This window comes from Chiloscyllium plagiosum, chromosome 12 (assembly GCF_004010195.1).
Source record: "Chiloscyllium plagiosum isolate BGI_BamShark_2017 chromosome 12, ASM401019v2, whole genome shotgun sequence".
In the NCBI taxonomy this organism is placed as follows: domain Eukaryota; kingdom Metazoa; phylum Chordata; class Chondrichthyes; order Orectolobiformes; family Hemiscylliidae; genus Chiloscyllium; species Chiloscyllium plagiosum.
The window spans coordinates 55,588,668-55,612,382 of NC_057721.1; the positions used below are offsets into that span (position 1 = coordinate 55,588,668).

The following is a 23,715-nucleotide window of genomic DNA, read 5'->3' on the forward strand; positions in this document are numbered from 1 at the left end:
ACCACAGTGGACTCAGTGACAAGAAAATGGAGAAGTATGTTTATGATGCTTGGTGGTCTGGAAGAATTACTATGGACCTCAATTCAGAATCGAGGTTTTCAGGGAATTTACTTTGGAGGCTAACTGACAAGTTCTCCATTCCATCTTCAGTCAAATGAAGAGGCAGAAAAATCAATCAAGACTGCAAATTCATTGATGTCTAAGAATCCAGGTTGAGAATTAGTTCTGTTTAGTTTCAGAGCAACACTATTGAATAATGGTGAAGAAAGCTGCAGCACAGAAGGATTCAGTGGATAATAGGGAAGACAAATTTAATGTTGGCCTTTATTTCAAAGGTGTATAAAAGTAGGGAGGTGTTACTAAAACCATGCAAAGTGCTACTCAGACCACAGCTGGAGTACTATAAATAATATTTGAGCCCATTATCTGAGGAAAGTTATCCTGGCATTGGAGACAGTCCAGAGACAATTCACTAGGCTGATATCAGGAATGGAGGGACTATCTTTGAGGAACATTTGAATAGTTGGAATTTAGAAGAATGAGAAATGACCTTATTGGAACATTTAAGATTCTTAAGGGACTTGGTAGTTTAGATGCAGAAAGATTGTTTCGCCTTGTGGGAAGGTTTAGGACCAGAGGGCATAATGTCAGAATAAGGGGTTGCACATGTAAGTCAGAAATGAAAAGGAATTTCTTCGCTGAGGTCTGTGAGACTTTGGGATTCTTTACCAGAGGGCTGTTGAGGCTGGTTTGTTAATTTTATTCAAGGCTGGGAGAGACAGATTTTTAATCAGGAAGGGAATTACAGTTATGAAGAAAAGGCAGAAAAGTGTTGAAGGTTATGAGATCATCCATGATCTAATTGAATAGCAAAGCAGATTTGATGGGTTGAGGTCTACTTCTGTTCCAATGTCATGTTATGGTCTTAATGGGTACTCACCAATGGAATTGTTAATGGGGAAGGATTATAATATATGTTCCCAATTTTATAGCACAAAATCAAACCAAAAATAATCTCTCAAAACTGAGAAAATAAAAGAACCAGGAAAAAGCCACAGCATAAAATAAAATAAAACAGTACAGCTCAAGAGACAGATCAAAATCTCTAGGTAAAAACAAGGTCTGCAGATGCTGGAAACCAGAGTCTAGATTAGAGTGGTGCTGGAAAAGCACAGCAGGTCAGGCAGCATTCGAGGAGCAGGAAAATCGACGTTTCAGGCTCCTTCCCTTCCTGGCACCCTCCCCTGCCACCGCAGGAATTGTAAAACCTGCGCCCACACCTCCTCCCTCACCTCCATCCATGGCCCCAAAGGAGCCTTCCACGTCCATCAAAGTTTTACCTGCACATCCACCAATGTCACTTATTGTATCCGTTGCTCCCGATGTGGTCTCCTTTACATTGGGGAGACTGGACACCTCCTAGCAGAGCGCTTTAGGGAAAATCTCTGGGACACCCGCACCAATCAACCCCAATGCCCTGTGGCCCAACATTTCAACTCCCCCTCCCAATCTGCTGAGGACATGCAGGTCCTGGGCCGCCTCCACAGCTGCTCCCTCACCACCCGACACCTGGAAGAAGAATGCCTCATCTTTTGCCTTGGAACACTTCAACCCCATGGCATCAATGTAGATTTCACCAGTTTCCTCATTTCCCCTTCCCCCACTTCACCCCAGCTCCAACCTTCCAGCAAATGTTGATTTTCCTGCTCCTCGGATGCTGCCTGACCTGCTGTGCTTTTCCAGCACCACTCTAGTCCAGATCAAAATCTCTGTATACCTTAAACGCAGTGTGGAACCTTTGTTTAAGGGACAGAAAATCAGAGAAATGGATCAATCGAGAACTCATATTGATCTTGCTTGACCCAAGAAGTGAGATGAAATATGACTATCGCAGAACATGGGACAGACTTATCTGTACTGCATCACAGTGCACAGCGTCATGCAACAATCCAAGACACTCTATCAAAGAAACATAGATTGGGATATCCAGTCAGAATTCCAAATTGTCTCAATCTGTGAGATTTGGACTTTGAGTAGGTTGGGGGGTGGGGGTGGGAGGGGACATAGAGATAATGGTAATAAGGGGCTATTAATATTGACATTCAAGAGTACAAAAACTATATTTTACGTGAAATAAACTTGGTTAATGTAGACCAAGTAGAGAGAAGCTTGGGGGTAGATGTGGTATAATGAGATTGATGTAAATCATGATGGTTTAACTGATCACATTAGCTGACAGACAGTAATAAGAAAGTAGACACCAGTCTAAAATGAGAATGTGAGGACAGAGATCTGAGATGCTACATAAGAGACTTGTATTTAATAACCTATGCTATACATATGTAAACAAAGAAGTTATAGTACGTAGGGAACTGAAGAGATAGAGATAATGAGCAAGCAGCCTCAGGGACTGTACATGTGGATACAGATACTCACAATCTAAGATATTCCAGAGCAGTATCTCAACAGTAACAGTGCTGGCTTATAGCACAAGATAGAGCAGGTAACCAGAGGATGTGGATGTATCCAGTGTTTTGTGGTGCTCTGGATTGCACTGTCTGAAGAAGTGATAGAAGCAGGTTCCATAGTAATTTTCCATAGTGAAATAGTCAGTTGCTTGAATTAGAAAAAACATCTACCAACTGCAGGGAAAGAATGGGGACCAATTAAATAACAGATGTATGTTTTGTTCTCCGATTCTATGATCTATCATATGGTTAATGTTAAGCCTTCATGTTGCATTACAATTCTTCTCAGAAACACATTGGTATTTTTGTCTTTACCTTTGTATTTATCTCGACCAATTATAGCACTGTCTGGTAGTATGAAGATGCATATTTTGTTTTAATGTATTCTTGGGATGCAAACAGCCACAGCCAACATTTATTATCCATCTCTATGTGCCCTCTGAACAGTTGGAAACCAACTACTAAAAGGAACTGAGACATAGAGCTGGGGATGTTTAAATAAAGACAATCAAGTGTTCAAATAGCTAATAACATACCTTGTATTTCAGGGCCAGATGCTGGTGAAGCTTCTGTTGATAGCACAATAGTCAGAGCTGAAGAAAGTGAGATCACTGTAAGTCCATTTCTGTAGATGTTTGATAATGACTTGCACATTTAAAATTCTGCATAAATTAAAATATATGAAGATAAGTGTCAGCACAGTTCTTCAGACTCCTCATATTCCTATTAAAATGGATTTCTCAATGAACTGTATCACTGACACTCTACAGGTGACCTAGAAAATTCACAAATATCAAGGAATAAATTACTTGTGCATTTTCCTTTTACCTTATAATGGAACTTTCTGCTGGTGTTTTAAGAGGATTGACTTAAATTGTTTAGACCACCCAATCAACAGACACAAGTTGAGCAGGATGACCTGGTTCTGTGCTGTATGTAAATATGTTCTGAGATTTGGACAGTAATGAAACCATTGACTTATTGCTTGATTTAAGAGCCAAATGTAAAATTATTTGAATCTTCAGGGCATTCTTTCAGCAAAGAATCATTATTGAATTAACACATGAGGCCTTACGGTAAATTAGAATGAATAATGATACAGCAGTAAATTAGAATGAATAATGATACAGCAGTTTATAATTTTGGAAGGAGGACCTCAATAATTCTGTTGACTCACCTTTTGTGAATTAGCACTCAGCAACCACAGAAGGAACATCTGTTATTGTGCATTATGAAGGGACAGGGGATAAGTTAGAGCCTTGTGAATAATAACTCTGCACTTGTCTTCCTTTAAAATTGAAGAGTTATATTAGCATTGAGAAACAGAAATAAAGTGCCAAGTCCCCTGATGGGTGTAACTGCCTTTATGTCATTCCTCCTTCATATTTTTCATTGGTGAGCATCTCAAATGTGTTCCATAGGCAAATGCTCATCCTTTACAAGCCTTACCTGCCACCTGCATACTATCTAGGAGTTGATCAGAAACCTGATCACTATACTTTCTGGGTATATAGCATATCCTAACAGAGCTTGCACTAGACCATGGTTTGGACTTTGGCTGATGAGTGACAAGTAACATTTGTAGAATACAAGTACCAGGCAATAACAAGAGGAAACCTACGCAGATTCCCCCTCCCCACCCACCACTTTGACATTATTTCACCATGTTACTATAGCTGAATCCCCAATCATCAACATCTAGGGTTTAACATTAACCAAAAACTCAATGGACCAGCCACATAAGTAGTCTCATTATGAGAATAGTTTAGAGACTGGGAATTGTGTAGCAAGTGACTCACCTTTTTTTAAATTCATTTGTGGGACATGTATGTCACTGGGTGGGTCAGCATTTATTGCCCATCCCTAGTTATCTTTGAGAAGATAGTGCTGAGCTGCCTTCTTGAACCTCTGTGGTCCACCTAATGTAGGTAGATCCACAATGCCCACAGTCTCACACAATTGAAATGCATGCCTCAGAAGCACAAACACATCAAAACTAAAGGTGAGGAATGCAGTATAATTTTGATCAAACCTTTTTGAAAACTTGAATTGACCAGGAATCCTGACTACAGAATTGTAAGCAAGATCATAAATCAGGAAAAAATTAACATTTAATTGTTAAAATTTGGAGATGGAATAAAGAGCAACAATATCTGGAATTTGAGTATTGATAAAAAAAGATACATAGGTTGCTATGTATCATTGCCTACTATTAACAATGTGATGTCCATGTGTTCATTTGAACATTGCTAGTCAATCACCAATATGCCAATTAAGGAAATCAGAAGCATTTGCAGTGCATCACTATTTCATGGCGACCTAGACTGTATTCAGTGAACCTCTGAGCTCAGCAACTCAGAGTTAAATCCAGTTTTAACAACACCTGGAAGCCCAAAAGCATGGTGATACAATGGGATCGTTGACAGACTCATCATTTGCAAATTCCTTTGTCGGATTTCAGGAAAAATATGCCTTCAGTTAAATGATACCTCATCACACTTACCTTTGTATATTTCTGACATCTTTATGATATGTTTCCTATGTTTGAAGATGCAGCCGCATGTAAAAATTTCCTTGCGTGTTTCAGTGGGCTCCATCCTGCTCTCAAATTCACCTTTGAAATCAGGCAGTGAAATAAACTCCATTTCATTGATGTCCTAGTTGAGAAATTGGCCAGGGGCTACATATTGGGATTCCTACTTTTTCTACACAAGAAAGGTCACTTGCAGCTGGAATTTGGACTTCAGTATTTAAAAGGAGTACCAAAACACCCAAACCACTATTTAATGCTTTTTCTTCATATTTATGATCGGTACAATGTCTGAATATATTTTTAAACTATAGGTGACATTCATTTATCTAATTCAGATTTTTGAATATTATTTATTACTGGATATTCATGACACAGGTTGATAATATATTTGAGCCTTGACAGTTGATGTACTTCAATTGACATGGTAATTTTATTGAACAATAATGGTAAATGGAATTGGAACCATAAGTCAGCACTGCCTGCCTGGCTGACATGCCAGATCTTTAGATTCTCTTTTGTTTCAAATTGGTTTTACATCTATACACTATTGTTTTACATCTATACACTATTGTATAGCAATAAGCATAATTTATTTTGGTTGAGAGATAAAAGACATAAGCAACTGTAAACAATAAAGATAGGAAGTTGCTGTATGATAGGAATGGGAGTTGGAAATTACAATATCGGGGGTCTTGCCATCAGTTGAGTATCAATGGAATGCATGTTGTGGGCTTGTTTTAAAAAGTATACAGTGGTTTTTTTTGTATTGGCTGAATAGGGCAATTTTTAAAAAAAAATTGTCTGAGTTAAAATTTCAAATTAAATGAGTTTAGCAACTCAGTGAGAACAATAATTAAATATTCCATTTGAGTCATTATTGGTTATATTAGTAGTTGCTTGGCATACAGAACTTGAGTATTGCTGAAAAAGACATGTTTTGTCAAAGCATTTGTCTTGCACTCATCAGAGCATTTGCAAGAAATATCAGTGTATAGGGGAACAACCCTTTCTAAAATGAATAATAAACACGGTGGCACAGTGATTAGCACTGCTGCCTCACAGTTCCAGAGACCCAGGTTCAATTCCCGCCTCAGGTGACTGACTGTGTGGAGTTTGCACATTCTCCCCGTGTCTGCGTGGGTTTCCTCCAGGTGCTCCGGTTTCCTCTCACAGTCCAAAAATGTGCAGGTTAGGTGAATTGGCCATGCTAAATTGCCCATAGTGTTAGGTGAAGGGGTAAATGTAGGGGAATGGGTCTGGGTGTGTTGCGCTTTGGCGAGTTGATGTGGACTTGTTGGGCTGAAGGGCCTGTTTCCACACTGTAAGTAATCTAATCACTAGCAAATGGACTCTGGTAGAGGATTTGCTGTCGAGAATGCACCAGTTAGTTGCAGACTGACTGTTAGTTGCTACGCTTGTTTAAATTGACACAGGCAGGTTGACTCTGATCAAGGCAATGATCTGAGCAATGAAGCAGAGAATGCGTGTCACCTGTTTTGCTAAGTTGAGAGCAATGACGTATGAATCTCTTCTTTATGCCTTCACAGAATAGAGCCCTGTGTATTCATAAATGTAGTTACAGTAAATGCAGGCGCGTACACAGTGCACCTGATTGATACTTTTAAATTGGTTGTTAACACCTCTGTGTTATTTAACAAGTGTATTAATTTTTAATGTCACACAGTATGTTTTGGATTGTGTAAGCACATGCTGGTTAGGTATGATCAGTAGCTTACTTGTCATGCACAGCTGAAGGGGCATACTATTGATACAATCTATAAGCCTTTGGGATATACAGCCTACATCGTCTCATGCTGTTCTGAAATTCTCATACCACATTACCCATTTGTGATACACAGAAAGTGTTTCTAAGTAAATGGTTCAGTTCCTCTACATGCGTTTGCCAATAAGGCCAAATTTATATTGCTGACAGCCAATTTAAGATCACCAGTCAGGTTTGCAATGTGGTGCACCTTCATGTGCTGCAAACTACATTTATCAATAGGAAAAGCTCTGTTCTTGGCAGACAGGAAAAACATTTCAACTAAACTAACCAGGCAACAGTTATTCTCTGGTTCATTCATCAGGACAATGCTTTGACCAAATAGTGTCAAATCATTTGGATTAAATTTGAGTTGGATGGGCAGTTACCTGTCAGTCATTATTTAACTAGTGCACTCTTCATTACAAGGCTTCTACTAATCACAGTCCATTCCTGTCCAGACAGCATGCTCTTCTCATTCAATATAAGCATTGTTCCCCTTTACTTTGGTATTATAGATCTTCCAATGAATGCAAGTCACAAAGCTTAAAGACATCTTTTTTTCAGCAATACGTTAACTATATTGTCATATGTTGACAAGAACAAGAAGTATTTACTATTAATTCAGATGTTGACACTTCTTAGTATTAATAAAAATATTAAAAGGCAAATTTGTGCTTTGCGGTCAGTACCCAGTGGGAATTGGCTTAAGTTTGCTTTAAAGATATTTCATATCCATATCCTAAGAGCTTTCAGAGAGAGACTTTCATTCCTGAATCTTGTCTTGGACTAACTCCAATTTCCAAAGAGCAAAATACAGTGCACTAACTGTCTCCATTATCCAGTTCCCTCTAGAGTATAATGTCATTCTGCTTGCCCCACTGTAGAAATGTTTGGATCCCATTTTCCTCCATTACAATACTCCTTTTGTGATGTTATTACTATTGGCAATTAATTGACAAATGGAATGAGTTGAGCTAAATTGGGCCAGGTCAAAATGAATTGCCTTTGACCATTTTAGTAATTTATTCCTGATTCCTCACAGGCCCCCAGTGATATTGAACAAGTTACAAAGAAGCTACCAAATCAAGTATTGGAATTTATCGTTCAGCTTGTCGGAGAGAATTACACTAAAGCACTCTCTGACCCAGCTACAATGGATTATCAGAAATTAGCTGATGATGTCAATACCAAGGTAAGATTGTGGCCTCATTTGAAGTTTTTTTTAAGAGAAGAAAGGCACTTTGTGATCAGATTTTAAGAAAGCTTTGAATACATGAGTCATGTACAAGCAATACGATTATAGGTACTAGAATGAATGAGCTGAAGTTTGATATGATCAATAAGAGAAATCATTGGTAATTGTTAAATATCTACTTGAGGGAAAATAAATGCAATAGCTGTATAGAAACAGTGATTATAATTTGCATATCTCTGTGGCATTGCTGATTGTAGGTAGGCCAAAGTGTTTTAAAGTAATAGTATGTTAAACCTTTACATACCAAACATTCTGTGTAACTTGGTGTTTGGCGTAGTTGCTGTGTTACTCTGGTTTAATTAAAGTGATAATTCTTGGGCAAATTATTGTGATATTTAGAGGTCAGCATTATTGCCTTTATTTGCCTTTCATAAACTTGCTGCTGAAATAATTTCAAGGTTATCTTCCATTGGTGAGAAAATTCCCTGTTGATTTGAAAATGATTGCCTTCTTATATGTAATATGTACTTTGTATTGTATCAATAGTGGAATTACTTGGGAATAAATGAACAGTTCATATTTGAGTAGTGTGCTTTTAAACTGTAAGTCTTTGAGTCCCCACTAAAATAAGACTGCCTGGGGATTTTTGCTGCATATATTTTGTTCCATTTGTTGACCGCAACTGAGCCCCTTTGGCTCAGAAATAACATAAACAGGAATTCAGGAACAAGTTTACAAAAAAGACATGAAAGTTGCAGTGGATATTTCTGAGATGTTTCTTCCAGTTTGGATATATAGTTTCACAATCACTACTGTGCCCACCTTGCTCATACTTCCAGTAGAAGCATCAGCACAGGTATTCTTTCCCAGGGATTAACTAATTAATAGTGTGCATGACCAGCACCAAGAAATACACAGATAATGTTCCAGCAACCTAGTGACTGCAAAAGCAGCCAGGAATGTGAAACTTGTGGGCACTGCATTTTAAAGAATATACTTTCTTAGGTAGACGCTTTTGGATTCACAATAGAAAGAAAATGCTGAGCACTTAATGCTTCACCCCATGTGATTAGTTCAATGGATTCACAGCACGACAAAGATTATCAAACAACTTTATCGACATCAGCAGTGAACTTTCCATTGACAGGGTACTATAATGCTGATCATGATGCTTGGGCAACCTTGGGCTTCAATATGGAACCTTCTCTTTTGGTTTTCATATACTTGAAGATCACGCTTAAAGAATAGTAAGTCCAGTCCATACAAATTACACTGGTGCCATTGAGTTGCTGTTACATAGATCAAAAGACAAAATGTTTGTCTTGGGTGGAAAAGTTTGGTTCCTCCCATTATTAGTGATCCTGACAGCCACTTGTAGCTCTGTGTATGGAGTAGAGTTTGTTTGGAGGTCAGCTATAACATACAGCACAAAATTTGGAACAGTCTGTCTGTGAACTGCAGGCTTTGGTGACACAGTTCCCTGCCAATTCCAGGTAAGTGTGTTTCTGTCAATAAATATGAGTTTGAAAGTAAATTTAGGTTTCATTATTTTGCTAGTGGATAGGCAATGGGCTCGTAGTATTATTGCTGGATTGTTAATCCAGAGACAAGATTAGAGTGGTGCTGGAAAAGTACAGCAGGTCAGGCAACATCCAAGGAGCAGGAAAATCGACGTTTCGGGCAGGAGCCCTCAGCAGGGGTAATATTTAGGGACCGAGGTTTGAATCCTTTTACAACAGATAGTGAAATTTGAATTCAATAAAAATATTTGGAAGTGAGTTTAGTGATGACCATGAAAACAGTTGCCAATTGGAAAAACCCTTCAGGTTCACTAATGTCTGGCTTACATAAGACTTCAGATCCATAGTTGATTCTTAACTGCCCTCTGCGCAATAATTGTTGGCCTAGCCAGCAATGCCCACATTCTGTGAATAGTTATTTTTCAAAAGCTGACATTCTTTGTTTTTCCTTTTTCATCAGTTTAATATGCATATAAAATGACTGTCCGTTTCAAAATTACTGAAAAATGCCACTACTGAAACATTTGATATAAAAAAAGCACAAGCTACTGTTTCAGAAAGCAGCTCCTGCAACACATTTCATACAGTTCCTATAGTGGAGAAAGAAGCCATTTGGCCCATCGAGTCTGCATTGGTTCTCTGGCTAACCCACCTAGCCTGCACACTGCAGGAAAATTTAACATGGCCAATCCACCTTACTGCACATCTTTGGACAATAGGATGAAACCACACTGATGGAAATCCATGCAGACATCTGGAGAATGTGCAAATGTCGCACAGATGGTTGCCTAAGGGTGGAATAAAACCCTGGTCCTGATGCTGTGAGGTAGCAGTGCTAGCCACTGTGTCACTATGCAAAAGATTTATCTATAATGTTATCTTTATGATTTTAAATCTTCACTGCCAGTCGGAAAGTATCTAATTTTGACCATCCATTTTGAATGTGGTGAAAATACATCATGGTTTTGAGTGGGAAACACTTGACATTTTTTGTGTCTTAATTTTAAATCATTTAAAAGAATTGTATTATTTAAATAAAGCCCTTGACTATTCTTTGATGCAGATTACAAGTGGAGATTGAGCTCTATTGCAACAATCTTGGGCATTTTATTGCATTGTAGTAATTCATATCAAGTATTGAAGTAGTAAATGCTAAAGTGTATTTAATCATTGATGAAGCACCAAGAGAAAGCTAAAGGGTGAAATTATTTTAATTGGGATTAATTTTGCTTTATTTTCCCTGTTATCCTGGCCATGAACTCATGTCTTTCTCCAGCATTACTCTGATCAAGCTCATCTAGCCCATGAGACTTGCCTCCTGCTCCTTTGATTCTTCTTAGCTTCCCTTTCTGGCCCCATGTTTGTTGATGTTGTTCACAATTCCCTAATTTCTGATGCAGTGTCCCAGCCTCATCCCACTTAAAATTTGCTTTAATTCCTTTTTCAAACAATCTGCACTTGACTCCTCCCCTGCTGCTACCTTCTTTTCCTATCTAAACACGTTTGATTGTTTTGTTGTCTCTCTAATCTGTGCCCAAATTGCCCACAATTTCACTTTTGAATTCCCTTCTGACTTTGCCACAGTATTGAATGGCTGTCAACAAAGTTACAAATATTATGTTTTGTGGCTATCACTATGTTAAAATGTCCCCTCTTATCCTTGTTATAAATGAAGCTTTTAACACAATTGCTGCTTATGTTTGGGTTAGTCAAAATCTCATTCACATCTCACCCCTTTGATTCTTGTTCTACACTGACTTCTGGTTCAACATGTCTTTTAAAATCCTGATCCATTTGTCTTTCATCCCTATCTCTGTACCCTCTTCCAACCAACAACCCTTTGAGGTCTCTGCACTCCAACAATTCTGGTCTCTTGAAACTATTAAAGTTTAAGTGTTTCAAAGTTTGTGGCTGTACTTTCAGCTGACTTAACCGAAACTCAGGAATTACCTCCCTAAACATTCCCACTTCCGATTTCTTTATTGTGTTCTAAAACATTTCTTGAAACTTTCCTCTCTGACCAAACAATAATCCTGGGGCAGATTTCATGTGTTGCATTGGGACACCAGCAATTCTGGTGTCAACCTTTATTTTCAGAAACACTAACCTAATATACTTTTTTGCAGAGGTGAATGAGTGGCCAAAAGGCCCCTCTCAGTCCAGTTAAGGATGGTGGACAGGGTATGGAAGGCTGAAGGCTAATAGGATACCCCTCAGCACTGACTGAGGAGGTGAGAAAGTGATAATGTCACTAGGCCAGTAACCATGAGACACCAATGGTGTGGGCACCACCATTACGCTGAATGAGAGAGACTTCAAATAGATTTAGTAACTCAAACCTGGGTGTCAATGAGATGCTATGTGCTATTATCAACAGCAGAGTTTTATTCAACCACAATTTCTAACTTCATAAGACTACAAGACCATTAAAAAAAATAGGCTGTTCAGCCCCTCGAGCCTGCTCTGTCATTCCATAGGATCATGGTTGAATTGACATTTCTGACATACACATTCCTGCATTTTACCATAACCCTTGGTACCTCTACTGATCAAAAATCTATCCATCTCAGCCTTAAACGTTCACAAGGACATTTGCCCCACAGCTTTCTGTGGCAAGGCGTTCCAAAGAGACGCCACTCGCTGAGAGCAGAAATTCTTCCTCAGCTTAATCTTAAATTGGCACCCTTTTATTCTAATAACACCCTCTCTGGTCCAGGACTCTCGTGAGGGGGAACACCCTCTCAGCATTTGAAGCTCTTTAAGAATCTGTGAAGCTCTTTAAGAATCGTATATGTTTCAATGAGATCGCCTCTCATTCTTCCAAACTCCACTGAGTAAAGTCCCAACCTGTTTAGCCTTTGTTCATAAGATGATGCCTCCAGACTAGATCATCCTAGAAACCTTCTCTGAACTGCCTTCAATGAAATAATATATTTTCCAAAACATTGTGTCAACAATTGCTGACAGTATTCCAGATGTGGTCTCACCAGCACTTGAACAGCTGCAGTAAGACTTCTGTATTCTTATACTCCAATCCCCTTGAACTAAGGACCAACATTCCATTAACTTTCCTGCTGTCCTACTGCGCCTGTGTGCTAGCTTTCTGTGTTTTGTGCACTAGTACCTCCAAGTCCTTTTGTGTTGCAGCTTTCTGCAGTTTTTCTCCATTTAAACAATGTTCTGTTGTTCTGCTCTCCCTTCCAAGCTAGAGAGGCAAAGTAGCCATTTACAAAATTTTGAGACGTACAGATTTAGCCAACCTCCCTTTGATCATTTTGTTTATTCCTAACTTTTCTGTCACCCTGGTTTCTATTTTAATTACTCCTAACTCCTTCTGTCACCCTGGTTTCTATTTTAGATGAATCAGTTAAGGACACAGTGGAAAGGTCAATTTTTATATAAGTGTTTCAAAACTATAAGGAGTTTTATTAGCAAGATGACTTTGTTACCCTCAGTAGGCTTCCCAGAATGTGGAGCATTAGCACAATCTTGCCCAGTGTTGACTCCCATGACTGTGTTTTCATCTCCTTTCTTTCCATTTCAACTGTCAGCCAACATAAATACATTAGTGGCTTGAGTGCTTTGTCAGGAAAGATGATTTTGATTAGCTTTATTTTGTTTCTCCACATTGTAAAATAATTAGCTTGACCTCTGGCACAGATAAACATGTGAAACAATGCAGAATTGTTAAAAATAGATAATCATGTTATGGGCAAGTTTGCTGAGCTGGGAAGTTAATTTGCAGATGTTTTGTCCCCTGTCTAGGTGACATCTTCAGTGCTTTGGAGCCTCCTGTGAAGCGCTGCTGTACTGTGTATTCTGGAATTTCTTTGGTTCCATTCCTGCTACTTCCGGTTGCTGGTTCCTGTTGCTCGATGTAGTGACCAGTATATTGGGTCCAGGTCTATGAGTTTGTTGATGGAGTTCGTGGATGAATGCCATGCCTCTAGAAATTCTCTGGCTGTACTCAGTTTGGCTTGTCCTATGATCCTTATGTTGTCCCTGTCAAGTGTGTATGGCTATGAGGGACAGTTGGTTGTGGCATTTAGTGGCTACTTGGTGTTCATGGATGCAGATTGCTAATTGTCTGCCATTTGTCCTATAGAGTGTTGTGTGCAGTCTTTGCGTGGAATCTTGGAATCTGGCTGTCAGAGGACAGCCAGAGAATTTCTAGAAGCATGGCACTTATCCAAGAACACCATCAACAAACACATAGACCTAGACTCAATATACTGTCACTACTGGAACAGGCAACTGAAACCAGCACGAACAGAACCAATAAATTCCAGAAGACACAATACAGCAGCACTTCACAGGAGAATCTGAAGCACTGAAGATGTCACCTAGACAGGGAATGAAATGTCAGCAAATCAATTTCCCAGCTCGGCGAACATACCCACAACTACAACAACTGGCATCCAAGCTACAAATCTTTATGCAAACCTTGAATCATACTATCTATTTAGAATCAGTGAAAAATGGCTTTGATGATGATAGAATCACAAGGTAGGCAGGAATCCTGTCACTGCTGCCAAAAGCAGCAATGTAACATTACAAATCTGCTTTGGGAGATGTGGCTGCAATTGGCTGGTTGGAGCTAATTAAGTGACTGCCATGCTTATTTAGGACAGCAGCTCGTTGATAAGTCCAGTCAGAAAGTCTTTAGTAATGGCACATGCTGGAGCTCCACTTAAATGATGAGGGTTCATTAATATCTAAATTCCCTCAAAATCAGTAAAGTGAGGTCAAAAATTGCTGTGTCTAGTCTTGGAATGTGTCTTTATTAAATGTACTCCTGGGTAGGATCTCTCAGTTTTAATCTGTTACTACATTGTACTGCTAGCCCCAGCACTGAGTTAAGATTTTCATCATATTGGAGCCAGGGATTCAGCGCAGACAGCTAGGATTTGAAAGCACCAAAGAGGGGAAAGAGATGGACTTGCATCATTTTTATTTGGCAGTGTTGTGTGAAACTCTTTCTTCACTTGCCTTCTACTAAACTTCTTCAAAGCTCTGACCAATGTGTTATTGTTGGTTAATGGCCCTTCTCATTAGGTTGTAGGTTTATTGTCAGTGCATCTGCGTACATGTATTTATCTGTGCCCATGTGTGTTTACCATTTTTCCTCTGTCTGTGCTATAGAACAGCAGCTGCCTAATCCCAGTATAAGATTGCTGACAACACAATAGTGGCCTGCTGTGGAAGCAGGCTGCTATATATAGAATCCTGGAAAATTTGTAAATTGCACAAATTTGTGCATTTTCTGCTTTGGTAATATCACCTCGTGCTGGATTAGTCATTAAATCTGTACAGATAGTAATATAATTAAACATAGAAATGTGCATTCAGTTTTCATCATCAGCTGCAGAAGAAAAACCATTTTTACATTGCTTGTAATGGAACCTTTCTTTCAAAAGCTTACTTTATTAACAAAGCTTGTAACATTAGGAAGAGTCATATTTGAATTGTATTGTAGAGCAGTACATATGTATTTGTTTAAATACAGTACAAGGCATAACTTACAATGAAGATTGCATCTGCAATGACATTTTCTGTGATGACCAACCTGAAAAGTTTTACACTGGTTCAGCCCCTCTGTGTAAAATGGTCAAAGGCTGTTCTTTAAACCTCATTACATCCCAGTATATAGCCCTGAATGTTCCAGTACTTGGCAGCTCTTCTGCACTGGATGAATGTCAGATTTCAGGTCGACCGTCTTTCATCAAGTGGATGCTCTTCCAGCAGCAGCTGAGGTTTCTCTCAGAACCTGTCTTGGAAAAAGTCAGTAGAGACTTTTCTTACAACTGGGTTGTCCAGGACCAATCCCAGACAAAAATCAGATGTTCCTGGCAATGTGCACGTTCCAGAAGGAGGTTGGGGCTTGTTCAAAACTTCTGATGATAAGAAAATCTGCTAAATGGCTTTGACAGTCTGTTCACGGAAATATCTGACAGGATTCACCATCTCCTTTCTCCATAGGTTTCCAGGACCAAGCAGACAGATCTCAACCTCAATTTTTTGGTCAAAGATATTTTTGATTAGATTCCCTGCAGTGTGGAAAAAGGCCTTTTTGGCCCAACTAGTCCACACCGACCCTTCAAAGAGTAACCCAGCCAGACCCATTCTCATAATGCATCTAACTCCACGGGCACTTTTAGCATGACCAATTCACGTAACCTGCACAGCTTTGGACTGTGGGAGGAAACCGGAGCACCCAGAGGAAACTCATGCAGACACGGGGAAATGTGCAAACTCCACACAGACAGTCACCCGAGACTGGAATTGAACCCGCGTCCCGAGCGCTGTGAGGCAGCAGTGCTAACCACTGTGCCACCGTGCTGCCCAATGTTTCTGCTCCAACGTTTCTGCATAGCATTTTTGATTGACACAATCTGGGATAGCTTTTGAACAGACCTAGCTATTCAAGACGGGGCATCCATGAAGCGCTGAGAGCCATTAGCAGCAACAATGTCATACACCAACACAAACAGCATCTGCATGGCCTGGCATACTCCCATTCTGTCATTGCCATCAATCCACGGTTTAATGAAGAGTGCAGAACAGCATGCCATGATCAGCATCAGGTATACTTTAAACTGAGGAGAAGTTACAAAACAAGGCTACTTGCATGTGCAATTTGACACACAGCAAGTGATTGTGGAATCACTGAGCTCTGACTATCAGTGAAACAGATCTAAGATCTGTAGTCCTGTCACATTCAGTCATGAATGGTTCTGGACAATAAGCAATGCACTGAAGGAGGAGACTCCACAATTCAAGTTCTCTCAAAATAGGATAAATAAAGTATTTTTCCTGGGGTGGGGAATCCAGAACTAGAGGGCATAGGTTTAGGGTGAGAGGGGAAAGATATAAAAAGGACCCAACGGGCAACTTTTTTACGCAGAGGGTGATGCATGTACGGAATGAGCTGCCAGAGGAACTGATGGAGGCTGGTACAATTACAGCATTTAAAAGGTATCTATCTGGAGGGGTATATGAATAGGAAGGGTTTAGGGGGATATGGGCCATGAGCTGGCAAGTGGAACTAGATTAGGTTAAGTTATCTGTTGGCAGGGAATGTTGGACTGAAGGGTCTATTTCCGTGCTGTACATCTCTATGATTCTATGACTCTATGACTCTAAGTAGGTGGGAGGAGTGCAAATAGGTTTATGGGGAGAGCTATGAGGAAATGATTGAGATTGGGAAGAGCCACCAGGAAGGTGTTGGGGATGTTTGGAGCCTCACCAACACACAAACATGGTGCTTGGAAATTACTGTCTGAGGAGCCTTCACTGTCACCTTCCTTTGAACTGGAAATTGTAACTGTCCAATGGGAAAGAAAATGGCCTCAACTACATCCAGAGTGGATGGAGTAAGTGCCTTGAGCTGCAAAACCTTAGGCACTTCAAGGGGCAGCAACACTACATGCTGACCCGTTCATTGAAAAGGACACTTAGCAGCAGGCTCCCAATCCCTGGTAACCCTTTTCCATAGCGTCTTATACTATGTTACACATCTCCCAAGGCCAAGCATTTCATGCAAGAACAACACCTTTGGCCAATGAGGCCAGTGTTGCCAAACCAATACCTGGGCACGTGGCAAATGATGCCCAGTTCTAACTGCAAGGTTTGTGATTCCAAAGTGTGCAGAAGCTCCTTAATTCAAGCATTGTTCCATAGAACAGCAAGCATATGAACTGATGTCTGACCTCACAGTGCAACAGTTACAGCAGGGACCATACTGAGACATTAGCAAACAGATTTGGTGACACTCTGAGCATGTTTTAACAGATGTTAGACTTTATTTGCAGTAGTATTTCAAAGATGCCAACAATATTTTTCAAAAGGTGTTCTTTGCCCTTTGCCACTCACTATGTCTCAGTACAGTCACAGCCTCTGCAGCTAGAGTGGAGGGAGCCTGCTCTATAGTTCACATCCTTTGTACCCATGTCACTCCCCTTCAACCCCCAAATTCCCAAGGCCTCATCCATGCCACCTAATGCCTTCTGCCCATCCCCATGGCACTTCCTATCCCCATGTCAACTTAATGCCTACTTCTACCTGCCAACCTCCCCACCTTCACCTACCATATCAACCTCCCCACCTTCACCTACCATATCAACCTCCCCACCTTCACCTACCATATCAACCTTTTTAGCATCACAAGGAGCTATGTTCACAGGAAAAAAAAATGATTTCTATATTAAAGATTGCATTGTATTGAGAAATGTGGCCTTATTCATAAGAAAATACTTTGATAATGTTAACATTTCATGATAATTTAAACAGTTCCAATGATGTATGCACCTTTTTACACATAATCTTCTTCACTGTTAACAATCCTAAAGAGCACTTAAAGGACTCTTCATCTGTACACCTAAGGTCTCCTGGAACCATGTCCATAGACATCCCTCAGCTCTTCAAAGGGATACCCTTGCTATCCCAAAGAAAGGCACTGAGAAGAGGGTCTTAACTCAGACCAACCACTACAATCTGGATTCCACATTCCGGGGATTCCACAATCCAATTTCAGTGGAGGTTGTGGATCATTTAAATGGCCAGCTGCTGACAGAAACTGCTCAAGTGTGATATACAGCTCCTTTCTAATCCCTCATTCTGTGTTAATGAAAAATGCCCAATTTAGGGGCGGAACTTAGAATTTCCAACATCTGCTGCTACTTTTGCCACAATGGAGAGTCTCAGCATTGAAGTAAGAACCTGGGCTGGCTCTGTATCTCAGAAGCACTTATACTTTAACCAAAATTCCAAACAGAATCCTCCTTTTTAATTTTAATTTCTTTTTCTGTTTTAGTTTCTTGATTGTTTTGATTTCAGAGAAGTGAATGGAGGAATTTTCCTTTCCTGGTGTGGTTAGAGTAATGCTGAGTAATGTGACAAAATAGGGTGAGAATGGAACAAAAATTTCCAAGGTTTAGAAGAAGTTATAGACAGTATTTCACTCTTAAAATTACAACTTCAGAGTCTCACCCTTGATTGGGTGACCAGTTTAACTCCACATGTTTACATATCACCAATACCCCAACTGATCCTATTAACAACCAACTTCCTGTTCTCCTGACCTCCAGTCAGAATCTATACAGCTTAAAAACCTGACAGACTCTGTAAAACTGAATGGTTTCCTGGCACTGTAGCTTCCTGCCTGTGCTGGTCGTCATCCAATTACTTCTTCTAAATAGCATCCCTGCATGGTCCTTGGCCACCATTCCTCTTGACTCCACATCCACACAACTCGGCGTTGGCTCTAAGAGCAACTCTCACATCACTTTTGGCTTTTAGTACTCTCCTTTGAAGCACAAAGACACCTACAACTTGCATGCTTCTGCGAGGTCGCTTGTCTGCAGTAACAGCCATGCAATTCATGCATCTGCATGTCCCTAACTTGTTTTCTTAGCACTCACTGATGTTAGTGCTCAGGCATTTGACCTCTGTTGGTGACATTGCTTTCTTAGGGCATAGTTTCCTTAGTTATCGCTTGCTTTTGAGTAAAGAGGCAGGCAGCTTGTGATCGTGCATCGATTGAACAGTCAATGTACCAGTCAGACAGTGGGCGATGTGCCGCTGTGTGTATTGTGTCAATATCAAAGCTGCACAATGTGCTGACAGCTTACGTAGCAAACACCTTCATGTGCTGCAGGTAAATGGTGATGTATGAAAGTCAAAAGAAAAGAGTGCTTTGTGAGGTGAATGTGGACTACAGTCACTCAGGGGCACCACCACAGTCAGCTCAGGAGCTGTTTCAACTCCTGACCAGGGGCTTGGCGATGGTCAATCCTGCAGATCAAATGTAAACAGTCCAAGGATTGCAGGTTAGTCAGTGGGATGCTGTTGAGTCATCAGTCCTGGGGTTGGGCTAGTTTCTCCTGCAATGAGACAAATGGAAGGACTAAGTATAATGTAAGTAGATGCATGAGCATTTACTAGTTCTACATTAGCAGGGTAAAGGTGAGGTGTCCCCAAAGCATAAACAGAAAGTACAGAGGACAGAAAGGGTTATTTGTTTGGGAAGATGAGGTCGCTAAGAGCCATTGAGCAGAAAAGCATTCAGTAGAGAGGGTTATAGTCCATCAGCCTTGATGAGAGATTGGTTCACTGGCAGAGTTAGTGTCTATGTGGAGTTTGCACATTCTCCCTGTGTCTGCGGTTTCCTCCCACAATCCAAAGATGGGACTGGCCATGCTAAATTGGTCAGGTGAATTGGCCATGCTAAATTGCCCATAGTGTTAGGTGCATTAGTCAGAGGGAAATGGGTCTGGGTGGGTTACCCTTTGGAGGGTTGGTGTGGACTGGTTGGGCCGAAAGGCCTGTTTCCACACTGTATGGAATCTAATCTAATCAAAGCAATAGTGGCCCTGTGGATGTTAAGTACCAGGAAGATGTTGGTGGCATTTACGTTTGTGGAATGTTGAGGTTCATTGACGTTCTTTTGACACTGTGGGGTGATCCATGCTGTTATCTGAGTCCAGACTGGCTTTGTCCACTAGCCCATCCAGCACCACCTCCAGATCTGTTTGTGACGTAGGAGTGAGCTTCCCCTTCTCCTGGGTCATTTCATTGCTGGTTAGGGTTGAGCAGCGCAGTGTGGGTTAACTTGTCTGGCTTTCATTGCAAGTGCTGTGCATTGCTTGCATTGAGGTTCCCCATGTAACATGCCCAACATCTTAGTTGCATAATTAATGAGGCGCAATGCAGAAGACCATGTGCGAAAAATCATGGTGGTGTGGATTCCAAGAAATCCGTTTGCCACCACATTTTAATTTCTAATGCGAAAGTCCAGCCCTGTGTATCTTAACTCCGAGAGACTCACTGTGATTCTGCTAATTCCCCAGTGTAGCAATTGCTTTTAGATTGCTCTCTGTGTAACCTTCATTGATGATCTATTCCACTTAAACACTGCCAGATCTGTCAAGGAAATTAATTCTTAATTCTGAATATGACCCCACTCTCAATTCCTGCAGTCAGTCCATAATACCTCCAGCTCCTGAGGGTTTCTCTGCCCCTAGCCCTGATCACCACTTGACTGTCTCTCTGCCTTCTCACAGATGACTGTTGGACCCAGGCTTCTCAATACAGCCGAGATTTTGTAAAACAGAATAACTTTAGCCTCTCAAATCAACACCATGGGGCATAGTGACACACATACACGATCTTCAGATAAAAATACAAATTAATTATCTTTAATTTTAAAGTGTTCATTTGACCTGAAAAGCATTTGGATGTTTTAAAACTATCCTTCCCACTATCCTTCCAAATCCTTTATGATCTGGAGGAGTTATATAAATAATTTAAACTCTTCTGTTATATGTCTTAACTTCATGCCCTTTTCTGATATGCTTTAAGGGCAGAATGTCTCTTCAAATGAAATTTAGAGATAATGTGATTAGCCTAGATCATATCTCTTAACACCATTCCAGCAACATCACACAGAACTTCCTTCCTTAAATCCAGAATTCCAGGCCACTCTGATAAGTTAGACCAAATTTTTGTTCATTTATCCCATAATTTATGGATTAAAAATAATCTTGTAATATATGCATTTGTAACACATGGTTGTGTGGTGATTTTTTTCAACTTGTAAGTTGTCCTTTTCTTAACTCAGCGATTTAGAAATGTGCTAAAACTATTATCACATCTCTTTTTTTAATGTGATTTCAGATGGAGAATGTTTTTGGAAAATTTCCAGGATATCAGACAATTAACATCTTGGAGTTCAGGTTTGGAGTTCTATCACTTGGATTTTATGTGTTGTATCTTAAATGCTCTACAAAACTAAGTGTAAAAATCTTACAAATAAGCATGCTATAGGGGTATTGTGATACACTTTGTAAGTGATGGGGCCTGAATTTTGTTGGGGTGGGATGAGTGTTGAACGGGGTGGGAGCGAAGTTGTGAAAATGGTGGTGAGCTGCGTTCTTAAACTACTGCTGTCTATGTGCTGTGAGTTGACCCACAATGTTGTTCGGGAGGGCAACTCCAGGATTTTGACCCAGCAGTAGCGAAGGAACAGCAATATATTTCCAAGTCAGGGTGGTGAATGGCTTGGAGGAGAACTTGTGTCTGCTGCCCTTAGGTTTCAAGTTGGTAGCAGCCATGAGCTTGGAAGGTGTTGTCTCAGGACCTTTGTAATAGTCCACACTGCTGCTACTGAATGTTGGCAGTGGAGGGAGTGAATGGCATTGCATCCACCAACAATCAAGCGTTTTGCTTTATCCTGGATGGTGTCAAGCTTTTTGAGTGTTGCTGGGTCTGTACTCATTCAAGTAATTGGGGAGTACTCCCCCAGATGCAATCTGTTATCCTGTGCTTTGACACAGGCTGCAGTGTGGACATCACCGACTCCACCCTTAGAGCTGACAACCATTCAAAATATTTGATGCGATGAGAATTTTCCGCTTCTGTTCTCATATCATTGTTTGTAAAAAACATAAGTTAAGCCTTGTTCAATCCAATGTAATTATGCTTGTAACTATGATCTGGGTAATAACTATTGCTGAATAACAGACCTGGTTGTGAAAATGTACTTGCATTTTTGTGCAGAATTTCTAAATATTTTAGGAAGGAAATCTGCCATCTCATCTGGTCTATATGTAACTCCAGATCTACAGAAATGTGGTCGACACTTAACTGCCCTCTGAAATGTGCCAGCAACCACAAGTAGCATTTAGGGATGAACAACAAAATCTCGCCTCACCCGTATCCCATGAAAGAATAGAAAAAAGTCTACTACATGTTATGAGGGGTGAGGTTTTTGCCACAAAGATCATAAAATCTCTCAGCAAGGCATTCTTCAAAGCCAGCTGTGAACGCCTATATTTTGTGGCTAACAACAAACTCTGGACCATTGTAACAGAATGTTGTAATGAGTAAATTTCACGTTTGTTTAAGTCTTTTGTCTATATTTCTTATCCAAGAATCACACAAGTAAAAGTGTACTGCCTTCACACTCATCCATGCAAGAATGAAAATGTTATCAACTTTAAAATAATCTTTAGAAATTAAATGAACCCTTTGCTTTTATACATATTGAAGTTTAATATAAATTTCCTTGCCTTCTATTTTAGGAAACATCTCAATTCAGACAGGTAATATGATTTTAACTACAGCATTCTAAAGACTTTAGCAAGACATATATTAAATATATATATGCTTTAATTAAAATTAATTCAAATCCAATGAAAGGATCCTGGCTTAAACAATAGTTCCTTTTGCTGTGTTTCCTATGTCTCTATGAAACATGTTAGTTTTTATTCCTGTCATCTCTTGCAACTGTAATTGTCGTTAGTTAAATTCCCAACTCTGGGTTTTTCTCCCTAGTGTAGTTGGCAGTTTCATGTTTGTTGGGGCTAGAGTTTGGTATGTGCTACCATTTGAATTAAAATTGGAGGTAGAATTACTTCCAAGAAGATGAGTTTTACAGTGCAAGGTTACATTTATGCTAATACATTTATAAGAAGTAACTAGAGTTACCCAAATGTTTCAAACATCTCTGTGGCCTTCTGAAATCAGAAACACTGAGTGTCCTTCAGATTTCTTTTTCTCTTTCAGCTCAACTTATAATTCTTTAGTGCAGGCAAGGCAAATGTGTGGAGAATGCTTTCCTTCATGATTTTAAGACAGCTAGCAAGTCGCTGTGTCTGTCAGGCAGATGTATTGTGCCAATTTCACACCTTCTTTCAGCTTTATTAAACCTCTGAAAATTGTTTGTGGATTGAATGTAAGCAACCACAAGGTTGTGTAAAACACGGAAAAAAAAACTACTTTGCTTCTGGGCTGACTCAATTAACATAATTCTCAAAACTACATTTAAAACCTCATAAACTCCAGCTTTGTGATCTGTGTTAACTCAAGACAACTTCTTCATGTAGTAGAAAATGTTTTTCTCCATCTGAATCCAAATCCATTTAACCACTGCTTGTAGTGATTTTATGTTCTGTTAACACATGTTATTTCCTGTGCAGCAGTAATAATGTAGCGGTTCACTACACTGTAACATTTGATGGAAATACACCAGCTTTGCAGAACGAAACACTTAATTTAGTCGATGTGAACCTCAACAAAATAGAAGATGACCTTTCCTTTGAAGGGGAACATCAGCTGACAGCTGCCTACACATTAATGGATTTCAAGAATCTTGTAGTTGAGGTCTTGCATAAGGAAAATCTAATTGGGAATGCATCACTGACTTTTAATCCAGAGACTCTTCAGCTCATGAATGG

General features: G+C 39.9%; 1 protein-coding gene across 3 annotated transcripts in view; it reads left to right on the forward strand.

Annotated features, from left to right (window-relative positions):
* LOC122555284 (interphotoreceptor matrix proteoglycan 2-like) overlaps positions 1-23,715 on the forward strand; it is a 78,291-nt gene that overhangs the window by 23,308 nt on the left and 31,268 nt on the right. For 2 of the 3 annotated variants that reach the window (XM_043701125.1, XM_043701127.1), the window contains 5 exons: positions 3,017-3,081; positions 7,809-7,958; positions 21,155-21,213; positions 22,561-22,581; positions 23,458-23,714. In XM_043701125.1, coding sequence (XP_043557060.1) covers positions 3,017-3,081; positions 7,809-7,958; positions 21,155-21,213; positions 22,561-22,581; positions 23,458-23,714 — 552 coding nt within the window. The remainder of the gene's footprint in view (positions 1-3,016; positions 3,082-7,808; positions 7,959-21,154; positions 21,214-22,560; positions 22,582-23,457; position 23,715) is intronic. The other variant, XM_043701126.1, reaches the window with a different exon arrangement.